The sequence below is a fragment of the Mastigoproctus giganteus genome, chromosome 6 (genome assembly GCF_048544385.1).
Source record: "Mastigoproctus giganteus isolate SK-2022 chromosome 6, ASM4854438v1, whole genome shotgun sequence".
Taxonomy (NCBI): domain Eukaryota; kingdom Metazoa; phylum Arthropoda; class Arachnida; order Uropygi; family Thelyphonidae; genus Mastigoproctus; species Mastigoproctus giganteus.
The window spans coordinates 198,691,947-198,710,856 of record NC_143580.1 but is presented as its reverse complement, the minus strand read 5'-3'; the positions used below and the strand labels follow the sequence as shown (position 1 = coordinate 198,710,856).

The window sequence follows — 18,910 nt, the reverse complement described above, 5'->3', positions numbered from 1 at the left end:
AAATGCGCAAAATTGGAAATAAATTGTAAAATAAACCTGAAAATGGAATTAACTAATAGCATCAAATATATATAATTTTTAGTTTTTTAATAATATTTATTAAAATTTCAAATATGCACTTGTGCATGTTTGAAATTTTGTGTGCTTAATGATCTTTTAAACTAGAAAATCGAAGAGACTAAGAGATTGTTTCTATTTTAAGTCTGAAATGTTTTTTTGCAATTTTCAGTGGAATTATTTTTTTTTGAAAATAAATGGTGTTAAAAGACATAGCATATTTTAGTTTTTAATTCTTTATTAAAAAGTACCTACAGTAAGTACTGCAATCCATTAAGAAAAGATGAAGTATTGATACTATTTAAGCAGAATTCAAAAAAAAAAAAAAAAAAAAGTTGGGCACCTGACAGGTTACCTGCCACTGTTTCTGCTACATTTTGGGAGCCACCACCATTGGTGCTTGGAGTTGGTTAAGTGTTTACTAAGCAGCATAAATTGTTTGAAAGAAGATGGTACTCATTATGGGACACCTGCCTTGGCACCAGCAGTCTCTTTCAAGCTTCAATAAATAAACATTTTCTCTTCTTGGTACATTTACCACTTTACAAAAGCTGCACATGTAGTGAATATTATCTGCACATGTAGTGAATACTAGCTCACCTCATCTTTTATTCTACTAGAATGGTCTGTCCATCGTTTTTGAAGCTAATTCATATTTTACTAGCCACTGAATGTATTTATATTTCTCCCAAAAAACAGTGATGTGATATTTTTAGTGCATTCAGTAGTTGTAACTATATTAAATTTTAATGAAAGAGTAATGCATGAAATTAGTTTATCTAATTACCGTATTTACCTTCATATTTTTCCCCGTTGCATAATTCTCCCATCCCTACCTTGATGAAACTTTAAAAAAAATTTTTTTTCTGCATAATTTTTCCTGTGCCTATCCTGTTGTGGAAAGTCTTCCAGGAAGTGACATTTGTCATTTACTCATGAGCAATTGTATAAGTATGCATTTATTCACCCTTTACTGTAATCAAGTAATAAATGAACAGATCACACTTCAAACCTGAATTGAAGACTTCAGCTTGATTTATCTTTAGGGTAATTTTCTTTGGAACTACAAATCAGTAGTACTAATGATTGTGCAGCTTGTGACTTGTTCCTTGTTTCTCTTAACACCTTCACGCTCATATGTTTGAACTAACTCCGTGTATTGTTTAGGAAGTTAGGGGAAACTATTGTAGTTAGTGAATTTGTCTCTTCTGTTCAAAAGTTCACAAAAACAAATGGTGGTAGTTTTGTTCTTGGGAATTTTTGGCACGTGTGCCAAAAATTCCCAAGAACTACCTCTGATTCTCTGGCCAACGTGCATTGATTCCAGTGGTAATCTAGTTCACATCATTTGTGCTGTGCATATAGTGTGTACACATCACGCACAGCACAGACTGATAAAACCGTGGAATAACTCACAGGGAAGAACCCTACTACCATTGCCTGAGATCAGTTCACTACAGCCCTGACCCAAAGAAGCCTTTAAGAATTCCTCCAGTCTCTGAAGGGATTGAAGGAATTCAAATCAAGGCTTCTCCAAACAAGTGACAAGTAGTGAACTCTGTTTTCTCACAGAGGATGTAATGATAGTGAAATGGTAATTCATCTCTGTTATTGAAGTCTGTTCATTCTGTTCTTTTCATACTTCTGTATTTTTCCATTGTGAAAAATATTCCAAATATTTTATACACCCCATTTTTAGGATATATAAAAAAAAAAAAAAAACCAAGAAAGAAGGGGAATGTGTACGTGGGTAAACACGGTAATAGAACTTATATAAACATTTCATATAAAAATACCAGAGTTTTTGTAGACATTTTTTTTATATATATAATTATAGTGAAACACGAACTGTTGGTTTATTGTGGTTAAATGCAGCAGAAACCTGGGTGGATGTAGAATCTGCAACTAAACAGGTATGATTAGTCGCTTTCATTTATTTTTATTAGTGATTTTTTTTTTTTTTTTTTTTTTTTGATATTTTGTTTTCAACTTGCATTCTTTGCTTATAAAATAAAAATAGTAGTTTATATCTTTGATTAGTATCATAAAATGTCATATGGACTTTGTTAAAGTCTGTTCCATATGAAATAAAAACTGTTCATGAACCAAGTTTAGTATCCTTTCAAACAAAATGACATTTTAGATTTTTTAAAAATCACTTTTTATCATAAATGTCACACTAAAAGCATTTTAAAGAACTTAGTTTGTTACTTTTTTTTAAATAATTCTGTACCTTCTAAGTGAAGTTAAAATATGGAACATATGATCTGCAATTTACATTTTAAATGGAACACTGGCCATTAATTTTCATAAAAGTACCAATCAAAAGACTTAATGAACAGTATCATTGACCTCATTTTTACTAAGGATTCAACTAATATGAAATTTTACTTTAATTAGAAGATAGCAATCATAGCATATCAATGTAGGACGTAAAGGAATAACTGTTATAAAAGGGTATAGGAAAAGTTTGTTTTTGCAAGGGAAATTAGTCGTATTAGGCATTATTGAATTGAACAAGTGTAAATGCTAAAATTTATGCTAACAAATAAAAATGATAAAAGCATGTTGTCTTGACATGTGGCATTCATGTTTCAGTTTTTTTTTTAAACATTAGACTGCAGGACAGTGTTTCTGTAACAGTTCACTTTACTGTTTGAGTGTGACCCTACTATATCATCACAGACAGTGAATTTTTTAAAGTAAAATGAATCTAATTAATACTTGGTATAAACATATTACATCTATTGTATAACCTTTCGGTCTGGAAGGCTAGTTTTTCTCCTTTGCTCTCTTGGCATTATATTTCATGTACATTGCAAATCTACATATAGTTTTCTCATCTGCCAGTGAAGAGTAGACTGTTTACAAAAGAGTGATCAGATTAGTTGATAATCACCCTGCCATCAGTCAGGGTGATTAATCAAAAAGTTCACTGAATGTTGCAAAACATTAATTTTATTCAATGATAAATGTTTACATTGTTAACATTCTTAAATGTAATCATTTGTAACTACACGCTTGTTCCATCATGCACTGCTAATCAAAACATTTTTGGAAGCCTTCTTTTGTTGAATGTTTTTAGGCAGTTCATGGTATTTGAATGGATGTCTTGAATTGACGCAAATCATTTTCCATTCATGTTCTCTTTTAATTTTGGAAATATCCACAAGTTTTTTGGTGCTAAATAAGGTGAACGAGGTAGATACAGCGTGATGAGAATGTTTTTATTGATAAAAGTTGCCAAATTTCAAATTCATGAGTTTCAGTACATATGACAAATGAGAAAAACAAGTTCACTCAATAAATCTTTCTACTAGACTGGCACATAGCAGCAAGTTAAAACATAAATCTAAATAGGCCTCTTGCTCCAGGATCCATAAATAGGAAGTATGAATATACCGGAGGAACAGAAATAATAATGAAAATTGCAGATACAAGCAAAGTAGTAACTTTAATAGAAACTACAGGTACAAATTAAGGTAAGCAAATGAATTAAAAAATAAAATTTTGTTTTATTTAAATTTTTAATTCATTTGGTTATCTTAATTTGTAACTGTAGTTTCTATTAAAGTTACTACCTTGATATTGTACCTGCAAATTTCATTATTTTCGTTCGTCCAGTAGAGAACAATATTCATACTTCCTAAGTTCAAACTTGTTGTGTATGCATACTCAAAAGACATTGTTTTGAGCTAGACTTATAATATTTTAGCCATTACCAAGCATTTAAGAATTATAAAGCCATTCACTGAACTTTTTGATGGAACTGTATTCTTTTGTAGGTCACATAGACATTTAGTTTCTGTTATATGTCTTTTCTCCAGTTATATCTATTTTCATCCTAATAAACATTTGGTTGTTTACCTTCCTGCACCTCTTATTAATCTGTTAGAACAGGTGTGGCAGCTAACCATCATTCATCATCCTCTCCTCAACTTCAGATTTGATGAACTAGTTCTGATTTCTCTTTATTTATTCATACCTCTCTGCTCTCATTCTATGAAACAGCTTTTGTATTGATTTCCAGGAAAGTACAACCTATAGATATTCATTTTTGCTATTAACAAGTTTCTCATATATACTTGAGTGCGATTGTTGTAGTAGTAGTAGTGGCATGTGATGCAAGAAAGCAAGTGTATGAACTTATGCAGCATCAGCCAAAAAAAAAATCACACCATTCCCTCCAAATGCCTGTCCAGTTCCTCCTCCTTAAATTTATTCAACCTATCAACTTCCACAACGACAGATGGAAGTTTGTTCTAGCAATTAACCACCTGCTGGCTAAAGGCAAATTTCCGCACATCTATTCTACATCTGTCCTTTCTTAATTTAAATTTATGCCACCTTAAGGTTCGTAATCTGAACAAGTGGAAGGATCCCATCAGAATTCAGCGTGCTCAACCCATTCAAGGCCTTATACACCTCAATCAGATCACCACGCAGGTGTCTAGTCTCCAGCCACTGCAATTTGCAGAACTTAAGCCTCTCTTGGTAAGAGGATCCCTTCATTCCCCTCACCAATCGTGTTGCTCTTCTCTGTACACGCTCAAGCAAATCTACATCCTTCCTAAAATGAGGCCTCCAGACCTGTACGCAGTACTCAAGGCGTGGCCTGACCATTGCCTTATACAGAGGGACAATCACCTGCTTTTCCCTGCTAGCAAAATTCCTATATATCATTGACAAAACCCCATGACCTGCCCTGGCAGCCTGTCTGCATTGCTCAGAAAACTTCATATCTAACTGCACAATTACTCCCAGGTCTTTTTCATTTTCTACCACCTTAAGTCTAGTACCACACAGTTGGTACGTTTCTCTGGGGTTACTTCTACCCATATGCAGTACTTTGCATTTGTCAAGGTTAAACTTCAGTTGCCACTTCTTAACCCATCTGCCCAAATTATCTAGATCCTGTTGCAGTAGCACACTTTCATTACTGTCATTAACAACCCTGCCAACCTTTGTATCATCTGCAAACTTCGACATTAAGCCTGATATACCTTCATCAATATAATTGATAAATATACAAAACAACAGTGGACCTAACACCGAACCCTGTGGGACTCCACTAATAACATTAGTCCACGAAGAGCAGCACCCATTGATTACCACCCTTTGTCTTCTCCCGCTTAACCATCCTTTTATCCATTATAGCAACTTACCCTTAATACCATTCTGCTCCAATTTGTACAATAGTCTTTCATGTGCAACAGTGTCAAAAGCTTTCCTGAAATCCAAATATATGATATCAAAATTATTTTTTGCATCCAGTTCCTTTGTAACCACATAATAATATCCTATCAAATTTGTTGGTTTGCCAACAAAGGCAGGTAACTAAAGGTTACCTGCCACAATTCATCAGTATAAGATTATATTACAATAAAGAGTAACTTTTAGTATGTTATATGTATGAAACATGAAATGAAGATGTTGGGTTATTAGCAGTATAATTTATGCCTTGGAAAATCATTGCTGACAAAAAATTTCGCCTTAACATTTTATCTGTATTTGAATGTTCACTATCTTGTAACAGAAGATCATGTTTTATCATTAAAATTTAAAGAACAATACCTTTTCTTTCTATTTGATTGATTTGTGATATATTAAAATTTTATTTTAAAAAGTGCTTTGTTTCGCAGTTATGTTCATTTTATTTTGTAGAGTTTGAATATCATTTCCAACTAATTAAAAAGAACCACGTTATTAAATTCATTGTGTATTACTTGAGTGTGGATAAAAAGATGTTTGATTCGCATATTGGAAAGTTTTGTAGTTTTTGATTTATAAACTGCAGAAAGTAATTTAATTAAATTGTGATAATGCTTTTCATTGAAACATTCTATTTTTGCTAAAACTGATTTCATGATAGTAAACTGAAAATGCATCTTAGAATATTTATAATTTTGATAGGGTGTTGTATCCTCTATTGTGGATTTTGTGAAAGGTAGTACAACAATTCCTCAGCAAGATACACATTGGTTCTCAGAGAGTGGAATCATCGACACATTTTTTTTTATTGGGCCTGGACCAAAAGATGTTATGAAACAATATGCAGACTTAACTGGGACCACTCCTTTACCTCCTGTAAGTAATAGAACATTTAAGTAATAATATAATATTTAAGTAATAGTAACAGTATAATATTTAAGTAATAGTATAATATAATATTTTCCCATTTTACTTAAATTACATATTTTGTGTAGCTAGTACACAATGTTATAAGATAGGAACAGTCTCTTTCTTTAGTTTAAGGAAAAAAATAGGCCAAATTCATCAGTTATACTGTATTTAAATTCTGTATTAAATATAAGGGCTTAGCCTGACAGTTATGCCAGATTAAAATTTGGTATTAAGCTACCAGCTGTTTCAAATTGTTTTGGCATAAACATATGCCGGAACAATTTGTAAATATTTAGCTGCATACAAAACTAGAAATTTTTTGAAAGTGCTCCAGGCAGTACCACTGGTTCTTGAAAGCTCAGAGGCCATAGCAGTGTCCCTTGCAGGTTCACAGACCACAGTGAGGTGCACACAGCACATCATTTTAATTATGGAGAGAAATACACAAAATGCATGATCTCACAACGAGCAATATTTACGAAGGATGATATATAAATTTTATTTAAATTTTATGTTAATATATATCTTTTAATTATTTTTTATTACTTTCACATATGTTTAACACTGTTAACTTGTAAAAAGTTGACAAACACTTGGGAGGGGGGTTAACCTTTACACATCCTGCAGACTGCCAATTTTGCATGCCTGTCTAAATGAATTATGCACTTTGCTTCTCTATATAGTTAAAAGGAAAATTGATGCCACCCAAAACATCTTGAATAGATGCTGTCATGAAAACAGTACCTGAGACCACCACTGCAGTTATTAAAGCTGTAAAAAAGATTTCAGTAGGTTTTCCAAAAAAAAAAAAAGAGAGAGAGACACATCTACATCTGTTAGAATCTTTTGAAATTCATTTTATGACTCTATGCATATTTCAAATGCAGGTGACCACAACAAATTATTAGGCTTGTGTGTGGATGTAGATAAGCAGAATAGATCTGAATTTTCAGCATACTTATCATAATCCTTTCATCAAACTGTGATTTGGATATTAAGTTTTGGATTGATTGTAGAATTCAGTACTCAATTAAACAAAGTAGTCTTACATTGCTATGTATGCCAATAGAGCTGTAAACTTAGTGTTCATTAAACCATTTGTGTAACTTGTAAATCAGTAAGTCATATTCGAATTCACAAAATGCAAGATATTTGTATTTATTTTACATTTTTTGGATTTTAATATGCAAGAATTGATTCAAGACTATTCTGGATCTTGTGCTTATGCTAATTTTTTTCAAAAGTAATAGTTTCAAACTGATGTTAGGTTTTATGAAGCATTTCAAGTGGCTTAGATATCTATATCTCTCCCCCCAGTGTTTTTGCAAACATTGCATAATGTTTTCTCTATTTTATTGTGTTGGTTTGTTGATGCATAATAGATCTTGCTTAGAACTTTATTTCTTGATTTTATATAGAGTCAACAAGTACAAAATGGGATGGCTTAACCATAAGCTATAATCACAATATCTGAAACAAACTGAGTTAAGTTATAATTAATGCTGTGATTTTAAAAGTTTTTTGAAATTATTATTAAATAATATATAAAAGAAAATTGCTTAAATAATATGATTCTAAGAAGTAACAATTTTTTTTTTTTTTGCAGCTTTTCTCTCTTGCATATCATCAGTGTCGTTGGAATTATAAAGATCAGGATGATGTGAGAAATGTTGATGCTGGCTTCGATGATAATGACATTCCTTATGATGTTATTTGGCTTGATGTTGACCATACTGAAGAAAGAAAGTATGCACATTTTTCTTGTTTTAATGATATATAAAAACAAAAAGAATGAAATTCATGTACCGTATTGTTAACTTCACAAAATTATATAATTGAATTCAGTGAAATCAAATTTAATAGAACCTAATTAAAACTTAAATTCAATATTACTTAGAATATTAATTTTGATTAAATTTTCCAGGGCATTATTAAATGATCACATGAATTATTTTGGCTATTTTGTGACATTATGTCTAAGCCTTTTGCAAAGTAAAAAATAAGATATTCTGGTAGCACTTTATATGCTGTTTTGAAGAATACCCAAATTATAGTTTAGACATATTTCATAAGATTTGCTTTTAATTATCACTTGACATATTTTTTTAAAAAACATTGTAGTAATAATTTTTATAATCTACCTTTAGAATTTTACTTCACAAATGGCACTTTTGTAGAGTTTATTCTGAGGAGATCTTCTTTTCAGATATTTTACCTGGGATCCTTACAAATTTCCAACTCCCAAAGACATGATCAACAATATTACTGCAAAAGGAAGGAAGATGGTAACACTAATTGATCCACACATTAAGCGTGATTCAAATTACCACATACATAAAGAAGCAACAGAAAAAGGCTATTATGTTAAAAATAAGGATAGTGGTGATTATGAAGGTTGGTGCTGGCCTGGTTCTTCTGGATATCTAGATTTTTTAAATCCTGAAGTTAGAGACTGGTGGGCCAGCAAATATGCACTTGATCAATATCAAGGTTCAACTCTTTCTTTGTACACTTGGAATGATATGAATGAACCATCTGTTTTTAGTGAACCTGAGGTCACAATGCCAAAAGATGCTAAACATCACGGTAGCTGGGAACATAGGGAAGTCCATAATATTTATGGAATGCTTATGGTAAGTAAGCCTCCATTATTTTCAGGTTTATTTTATTTTGTGGTTTGGGAGGAAGGGATTCTTTATGATAATTTTATATCTTATGTAACTATACTTTAATGAAAATGTTTGCATTTAGTTTATTAGAATTTTTATCTGATAAAAGAATGTATTGTGTATACAAGAAAATAATTAAAAACATTACTAAGCACTTCAAATACTGGAATGATTCATTGGGTTCAACTAGCTTGTGTTTATCATTATTATGATATTTACCTTCAGGCAAATTACCCTCAATTTGAATAAGTATTGTAGATTTATTTCTGTAGATTTATTTCTGCAGATAATAAAACTGAATAAAGTATAAAAATATTACTAAACAGAAAAAGCAATTGATAGCTCAGCCCCCTTCTCACTTTTGTTCTCCATCTCCCACATAATTTATTTTTTTGAGTTGGCAACTGTTTTTTTTCTTAGTATAAACTTAATGTAATGTAAGCTGTGAATAAAAAAAAAAAAAAAAAAAAAAAATCACCAATTTATTTCTGCAAAATTGTTTTATTTGCTTTTTCTCCTCTTTGTGAAGTTCTCAGGAACAGCAAATTGCATTTATTAAACTGCTAATCGCTCCCATTAAAAGCTTCTTTGTTAGCACTTTTTCCAAATTCTTACTTTACAGGTTTATTTAAGGTATATGTAAACGTCATTAGAAAATTTATAATAATTTCATTAATAATAGTAAGAAGTGTAATGAAACATCTGAATATATTTTTTAGTTTTTTTTAAACCATTCTTGAAAATATTTAAATAATTGAAAGTAACATTAAGGTTGCAATGAAGTTTTGAGAAATTCTCGATAAATACACAAAGTAAACTGATTTAACAGCAATATGACTTGATGTGTGCTACCACAGACTTTAGTGTGCATGTGATAGATAATCAGTAATGAATTAACAAAAACAATAAACAATAGTGTTGCAAATAATGACTTCCATATACATCTTGAGGCTATATAATAAGCTCATAATACATAACAAATTTCCAAATGCTCATCTAAAATATCACTTCAACAAGACATTAAATATCATTGATCATAGAAAACTACTGCCCAAAAGTACATGCAGAAATGAAATTTTTGATTAGATCTTGCAAAATTCTCTAAATCCCTCTCAAATTTTCAGGTTATAATATTGTGCGACTTATATGGTGTATTAATCGTATTTAATACAACATACATAGTATATATCTTTTATATTATTATCCATCTTTGCTTCAGCAGAATAATTTTTATAAACTTCTGCAATATTTTTACATTTATTTTTATCATCATTTATAAATTCTTTTTATAAATGTAATTTGTGTTTATGTTTTATCCTTTCATACATACTGCCCTCACATGTAGCATATTTGGTAGAATTGCTGCCCTCACCATACCAGGTAGAAAAGACCTGAGTTTGAATCCTTTCAGTGATGTGAGGAATTTATATGGGTTAGTGGTTTCAGGCAAGGGTAGCATGGTTTTTTCTCCCATAAATTCTGGTTGTTTTTCAGCAGAGAAAGTGACCACAGAACACAATAAATTTACAGGCATAATATTTATATATAGTGCAATATGGCCTAAGTCATTGATGTGCCTAAAACCCTATAACTGACATATCAATTCATTTGCTATGTACTTGGCAATCTGTTCACTGTCATAACTGAAGGAATGGGCTTGCAACATTAGATGTACCTGAATCAACACTAATTTATATTTTGCTGTTTTTACTATTCTCTTTTCTTTAACCTTTTTTATATCTTATGAACTATTAAAAAACAAGGGGGATTGAGATGTTATGTGCTCTTGTGTAAATCTTTTTTCTTCTTTTCAAAGTTAGTATAATATGCATTACTACTTTAATGATCATCTTTCTAATCTATGCTATGCTGAATTGTGTATGAATTTACAGTTATGCAACAACACACATCAGGCTAATTTATTTCCCATGTAGACTCTTCTGGATTATTTTCCTACTTCCAAACAGAGGTCTCTTTTTTCCACTTGAGGACACTTTTGTCTCTTAAACACTAGTATTGGTTCTGGCACCAATTTCATTCATTTTCTGCTGGTGCTATAAGTGGAAACACTGTATTTAATTCTTCCTAAACAGTGAGTTTTATTTTTCTGTAAGCTTAGCTTTACTTTATTTTTATTTGATTTGATCTTATTCTGTTTGATTTTATTTTATCTTTCCTTTTTGTAATCTTTTAATCTGGTTTTCTGTTGGGTCAACTCTAAGCTATTTGCTTGCAATAATGATAACCTTATTTGGCATCCATTTGGTCTATAATTAGACCAAATGGATGCCAAATAATCAAATCAAAATTCAAAATTTTAATCTGTTATTTATTATTATTGCTTGAATCTGGTTTACCATAGAAACACAGCACCCACATGTTGATGTCTTTCTTCTCAATTTTTTTGGTTGACCCTTGAAAAAGTTATTAAAGTTGGCCAATATACTGTTCCCAGCTCTTTGACATAAAGTGGCTTTGACAATGCTCCCACATACACACTACTGTGACTTCCTCTTTTCACTATCTGGCAGATTATAGGCAGCAAGATTATATACTAGCTGATCTTGAAGCCTCCTAGAGAGTTACCAATAGGTTTGGTCTGGTGGACTATCTAGCAGCTGGCCTACAAACACTGTTTTAGAGCTGTGCCTTTGAAATGTAAGGAAGGAAGGATGTCTAACATAACCTCAAAAGACATCAATCATACTACATGATGGAAGAAATGGGGCCTAAGAGTTGCCAAAGCTTTGCTCTCTGGAGACCAAACATGGGTTCCACTACTTCGAGCCTCCAATAAGTAAAAGTGGTGGTATTGCACCTGTCGATGAGTCATTTACTACCTAGTATCGCCTGGTAACACAGAAGGGCAACATTCCTCTGTAGTGTGGGCACAACACCTCGACCCCTGCTTATGTTGGTTTGCACTTGGGTGGTTGCCTCCAGTATACTAGGTGCCATATTTCGGGACTTGCACATGGGGGTTATATTCAGGGTTACTAACAGTCCCACCATCTTGAAGGTGCAAGCAAAGGATTTGGCTCTCATAGACCAACTGGACTTTGCCAAAATTAATTGACTTGACCAATCTACCCTTTTCTCATATTTATACATATATGGTGATTTAAAAAAAGTATTTTGCAGGTGATGTCATCCTACAAGGGACATTTAATGAGAGCAAATGAACAGCAAAGACCCTTTATTCTAAGTAGAGCATTTTTTCCCGGATCACAAAGATTTGGTAAGTACTTCATACTCTGTAATACTTAAATAAGCTTCTAAATGTTGTACTGTAAAAATTATCTACACAATTACTTGTTAGTAATTTTTTTTAATAGCTTTTGTGAAAACCACAAACATGAAAAGTATTAGAACCTGTATTGCTTAGTACCGTGCATGAATTAAAGATTGAGAAAGCAGAAGGTACTTGCTGACATTAGACTTCAATTTCTATAGATTGCAATTTTTGGGAAATGTGTGGATGAGAATAGTTCCAGAGAAGAAGTAGAAGGAATAAATGAAGAGGAAAAAGTCAGTTCTGTGAATTTGAAGTTGAACAGTAAATGGATGTTGACTGGTTGAAGCACATATTCAGACTAGTTTGTAAGAGAATGGTGGAATTACAATGCCACCTCAAAAGAATAGGGCCCATGGAAATATATAGAAAAGGCATGCAGCAAAAATTGAATACCTATGAGACAGTGGAGAGACTTTTAAAGTGATTGGTCATTAATTAATCTGACTGTCCTCTTTTGAATGGAGTCAAGAAGTTTGAGTGAGGTTTTGGGTGCACCACCGAATAGTGCTCCCACATCTCAGGTGGAATACTGCTCCCACCTGAGATGTGGGAGCAGTATTCCACGGTAGGGCAGATTTAAGATTTGTATAATCAGTAACTGTTCAGAAAAAAAAATAAAATAACCCTTAAAGCAATAATTTGTGATACATTTATGCTAATACAAATCTTGCCATGTCAGATTTCCCCATAATAGATATGTGATGTCTAAAAGCTATTAAGTATATTAAAATGGTTTCATTTTTTAGAATTCATATGGTGTTGCTGACCAGGAAAAAGAAATATTCATAAATGTTACGTCATAAGAATATAAAATTTTGATTGGTTGTTGGCCATCAAATGTGACTGTTAAAAAAATAAATTTGAAACTATCTTTTGATATTGTGTATTGTATTGTTTATGACATAATTGTTTTGGGGATAATCTATTGATCAGTATTATATCTATTCTAATTTTATGGTAACAGCCTATTTAGTGGTAGCATTCTTGTCATGTTTCCAGTGTCTGTTTTGCAAGCATTGATAGAACTTCTAGTTACATGATCTCGGCTTGCTCGTTGTGGTAACCACAGATTGTTTCTTTCCTTTTCTCCCTTTACAATCTTATAAAATGGCACTGCCTTGACCAATTTTATAGGATATATTCAGAAATCTAATAAACTTAATGGAGACTCGAGCACTTTTTGAACAACAGCATCTTTGATATATTTCTAGATACTTTGTTGTAGAATATATCAGTAGTGAAGTTTGTCTTGCTGACATCACTATTGTTATATTCTTTGTTATGCTTTACATTCTGATCATCTAGTTGTCAGGTGAAATCTTCACATCATACATCCTTAATCTTTTTGAAATTAGCACAGCCTTTAGATCAGCAGTTTCCATTCCTTCATGAAAAATTGATGTCACAAATTCATAGCATCACTAAAGAATATTTGCTATTGATCAATATTAAAATTTTCATAACAGCACCCTAAAGTGCCACAGCATGCTGTTTGAGAATCTGCTGCTTTAGATGAACCATCTGTAAGTCTATTCATGGCCTGAATGGTGATTTTGCCATTCCTTCCGCCAACACTCTTAAATGTGATTATTGTTTGCAGATGAACTGAAACTTTTTACCACTGTTGTCAATGTAACATTATTTAAACCTGCAAACTTTCAGTTGTAGTAAATATAGAAATACACTCCAAGAACATTGTTTATTTGTTTGCTGTTGTAATTTGCAGAATTTTTGATGAGTAATGCTATCTTAAATTTTGTTTTTCTTGTATAAAGAAAAAAAAAAGATTTGACATTAAGAAATTTTTGATGCAGTGATTAGCAAAATTGACCATACTACAGATCTTAATTACTTTGCAGGAAATGAACATTAATTTGGCATGTATGCGAGATGTCCAGTTAATCATCCAGAACAAAACATACCTTGGCAGTATAACTCTATCTTCTTAATTAAAACTAAATGGAAATATGCCTTATCTGTAAACCCTCATCTTGTTTCCTTAGAAAACCATTGTGAAGATTTACAGTGATCAGCTGTTTATCAAGAATCTTTATTACATAAATGACTTTTCCCACAGCAACCTGTATGACCTTGATTTTTGCACAAGAAAAAAGATAGAAAAGTCATCAAGTCTTTTTATTCAGATTAATTAAATAAAACTAAAATCAACTGTCATGAGTGCTTTTGTAGGCAGATCACAATTAAGAAATGCTCTTAGATTTAACAATGTTAGCAGCTTGCAATAAGCTAATCGAGTGGAGAAAAAAAAAACATGTAAATGTACAACATATACATATGACCACATTTACAAATAAGTATACTGCTGTGATTGTGCACCAGAATATTATTCAATGACTTTTTTTGGGATAAAGTTTCTATGTGAGATTATATCCCTCTTTTATGATAAGTTTTTATCAGGATTAATCACCATGATATGCAGTGACAAACCACCTAATCTCTCTCTCTCTCTCTCAATTCTTAGTTTTTACATTTATGTACTTTCTTCAGGTGCTGTTTGGACTGGAGATAATACTGCTGAGTGGGGCCATCTCCGTGTTAGTGTTCCTATGATGTTAACACTTAGTGTTACTGGCATGTCATTTTGTGGCTCTGATATAGGAGGATTCTTTAAAAGCCCCTCTACTGAATTGCTGCTACGATGGTATCAGGTAAGATGCAGTCTGTTATATATTTTTATACTCCTGTGTAATTGAATGAATAGGTAATATTAGATATAGCCTTATCAATGAAATCAGTACACATTTTTAAGATCTAATCTGTTCATTTCCATGTTTTTTCACACAGCTACAAAATGATATTTATGTAGCTATTTGAAATATAAAATCTGTATTTATAACTGATATCCTCAATAAATGAAATTACATGTTTTTTCCTCTGCAAATGCAGTTCTATTTTTGAAAAATCAGCATATTGCTGTTTAAAATAAGAAATTTAAAAAAATATTTGCTCAATTTTCTGTGTATGTATGCATCAGCCCTACTTACTGTTTATAGTAGCATATCCCAAAATTTTGAACTTATGAATTTATTTTTGTGTCGTTCCTAGTTGCAGATATTATCTCCTCTATGACAGTTATAGTGGTTTTGTCCTTTGTCACTCGTTTGGAGAGTCTTTGGTTTGATACCATTGGAAACTGGAGGAACTTTTAAATGCCTCTCTAATTTGCAGTTATCTGCTCAGACAGAGGACAAGGGTACCCCTCCCTCCCAAATTATTCAGTCAAAACGACATACAAATTGACTTATGAACACTTTTGTACAGACATAATACACAACAAAACTATATGAATTAGAGTACAACCATAAACTTGTTTACTATGACCTGAGTAGTTGATGCATGAAAAATTCCCAAAACCAGGAACAGGCAAATATGAGTGTGCATGCGTGCACACACACACACACACACACACGCACACACACACACCCTTTTCTCCACTGTCAAATTTTTTCATGATTTTTAATAGTGATATCAAATTCAGACTTCTGGTGTTATAATTAACAAATTTGAAAAGCAGTATCATTGGTTATTTGAACTTGATGTTAAAAACTATAGTAATGATATCTGTGTATTTTAATGGTCAAAGTGCAGTTCACGAGTATTTAGATAAAGAACTTCACAAGAAATTGAATCCCAACAGCTCAGAAACACCATATCTCTTTGTAAACAAAAGTCAATAAACCAGGTCTTCTAGCCAGACCAATCATCATTGGCAAACTTCACCTGGGACAGATCTCAATATGGCTTTTACAGCTCTTCTCACAAATAATATTGAAGAACTAGAACACCTTGAAAAACAACTAGAACCTAATTTTACAGATTGAAAGAGGTAGAAATAAATGAAAATGATATCTTGGTATTGTTTAATGAAGATTCTCTGTTCGCAAAAATACCTCTGTATGTGAAGCAAAGTCAAAAAGAACTAGACAGCCACATCTATTTTGGCAACCCAAAACTGCTACCAATTTCAGAGATACTACAACTTGTCGACCTGTTGATAAGGAAATCCTATTTCCCCTTCAAAGGATCATTCTACAGTCGTTACAGATCTTAGGCCTAAGCGTGGGAAATGCCCTTTCTCCTCTCATAGCAAAAATATTCATGACCCATTTGGAAAATGAATTCTTAGAAAAACAACCCCTTAAACCAGTCCTGGATCAGATACATAGAATAATTGCAATTTGGAGCCACAGATCTGAAGTGCTGCAAAAATTTTATGATGCACTGAACTACCACCAGACAAAGTTCAAAACTGAAATAGGAGACAACCTACCTTTCCTGCATATTCTAATCAAAAGAAAACCCACAGAGTTACAAATGGAAGTTTACAAGAAACAAATAGATACAGGGTTCATATTCAACTATAAATCGTGCTACCCTCACTTAACTAAAGTCAGAGTATTGAAATCTTTCATCTTAAGAGCTTACTGGATCTGCAATAGAAAACTTTGAACAGGAACTAGAAGCTATAACCAGACTAGCCCTAAGAAATAGATTCCCCATATATATCATTAAGAAAACAATAGAGGACAGTGCCAAGACCTTGAACCAACCTCAACCAAGTAATAGCAAGAGACCCGTCATCTGCATACCACATATACCCAATAAGTGTTAAGATAGCAAACGAAGTCAGCATCCATAAAGCGCCGACTGGGCTAGCCGAGTGGGTAAAGTACCTGCCCGGCAGCCCAAAGGTCGCGGGTTCGATTCCCGCCTCGGGCTTGGATCAAAGTACTGCAAAAACCTTGGGAGGTGCAATATGGCCACAGAAGCCGATGCGCCAACAATTACCAAATCATCCATAAAGCGGCATTTTCAGGTTTCAACATCTTTTTCCTGCTAGATCCTTCTTCACTATTCATAATCGACACAAATTCTGTTATAACATTGGAATTTTTCTTGATGTTGTAAATTGTTGAAGTCCCCATATTAAACTCTTTGGAGAGATTCCTAAATTTTCACCTTTTCTAATTCTATTAATAATTTCTGTTTATTGCTGCAATGTTAAAACTGTTTTCTTTTTGTTCACGTTTTACCGCTAAAAATTGAGAAAAATAATGAATCACACAGTTTCGGGCCGATATTATTTTTACCGAATCTGGAGCTAAACTAATCTGAAATTCACTCATGGTTTCTAAGAAAACCTAGTTGTTTCTGTGATATTTTTCTAAAGCACATTTCTGAAGGTCACAATCATAAAACAAAAACAATTTGCAGTTTTTGGTTTATTGGGCTTTTTTGTTTGTACAATCTGTTATAAATGGGTAGTAAACTCGATCTTTCACTTATTATAATCAAAATTCAATTCGCAAACATGATCACCTGGGCTGTTTTAATCCATGGGTACATCCGGCAGATGCCATGGGCCTCACTTCTTGATTTTAAATAATTTTTTAAAAGACCCTCTATCCCATACGGTCAAAAGCACTGCAAACATGGAAAATAATGATATATGAATGTTTTTGGCTTTCTTTAAATAGTTTAAAGTGCCGAAAATATTAATATTTAGAAAAATAATTAACAAATTTAATTCTTGCTTACGATTATATAATAATATAATAATATATATATATATATATATATATATATATATATATTATAATGTTAGGAATATGAATAATGTTAGGAATGCAACTAAGAGAGACCCAGAAAAAAATTTAAACTGAATAGGTGCCACATTTGGAAATTCACCAGGGGACCCGAGAGTTCTTAAAACGGCCCTGGTGATCACTATAACCGGGAGCTTATTGTACTACTGGGTTAATAAAAAAAAAAAAAAAAAGAAGAAGAAAGATCAGCTTTTCAAATTATTCTGGATAACCTACATTCTACTGTATTTCAGAGATACAAAATTTTTGCAAATCCAGCAGTTGAGTCCCATTGTTTCTAGATTTATGAGATTCTACTGTATTTGTAATTGGAAAATAATGGAAGGCATTACAATGTACACAATTTTAAAATTCTGCACTTTACTGAGCACTGAAAATTTACATTATTTTTATAATTTAAATTAATTAACTATAAATTAATATACAGATGGTATGTGGACATTTTCCTGCAGTTGTATATAATCATAGATAGCTTAGAAATATTTTAAACTATTTTTAGCCATTATTCCATTTTTATTCCAAAAAAAAAAAAAAAAAAACTGTATGGTGAAAACCATACAGTTCACCATTGCAACTTCTCATGATCCTTCTTAATTTTTACACTTGAGAATTAAAACAACCTAACCCGCCTTATTAAATACCTTAGAAATTGACTAAGCCATTAATTTAATTTTGAATATGCTGCCAGTCTCGTGAAGTAATTATGATTAATGAAATAAAATTGTTTGAAACCCTTTGTTTTTCAGAGAAACATATCTGAAATTTTTCAATCTGAAGAAATTAAAATTTTGTTTTGTAGGCAGGTGCTTATCAACCCTTTTTCCGCTCACATTCTCATCATGAGACAAAACGCCGAGAACCATGGCTCTTTGATGAGGAAACCAAAATGTTAATCCGTGATATTCTACGTAAACGATACACATTCCTACCCTTTTGGTATACTACATTTTTTGAAAATGAAAGAACTGGATTACCACCAGCAAGACCTTTGTGGATGGAATTTCCTACAGAAAAAATCACTTTTGATATGGATGAAGAATATATGATTGGTAAGTTACAGGTAAAAAGATGAAATTGGTAACATTCAGACTATCAGTTTTTGTGCATGAAGTAAAATTTTGCGTTTCTGTTGAAATTTT

General features: G+C 32.2%; 1 protein-coding gene across 1 annotated transcript in view; it reads left to right on the top strand.

Moving 5' to 3' along the window:
* GCS2alpha (glucosidase 2 subunit alpha) overlaps positions 1 to 18,910 on the top strand; it is a 139,492-nt gene that overhangs the window by 96,717 nt on the left and 23,865 nt on the right. The window contains exons 9-15 of the mRNA XM_090376660.1: positions 1,895 to 1,970; positions 5,971 to 6,144; positions 7,787 to 7,926; positions 8,387 to 8,813; positions 11,991 to 12,087; positions 14,653 to 14,813; positions 18,571 to 18,820. Of these exons, the coding sequence (XP_090232786.1) occupies positions 1,895 to 1,970; positions 5,971 to 6,144; positions 7,787 to 7,926; positions 8,387 to 8,813; positions 11,991 to 12,087; positions 14,653 to 14,813; positions 18,571 to 18,820 (1,325 nt within the window). The remainder of the gene's footprint in view (positions 1 to 1,894; positions 1,971 to 5,970; positions 6,145 to 7,786; positions 7,927 to 8,386; positions 8,814 to 11,990; positions 12,088 to 14,652; positions 14,814 to 18,570; positions 18,821 to 18,910) is intronic.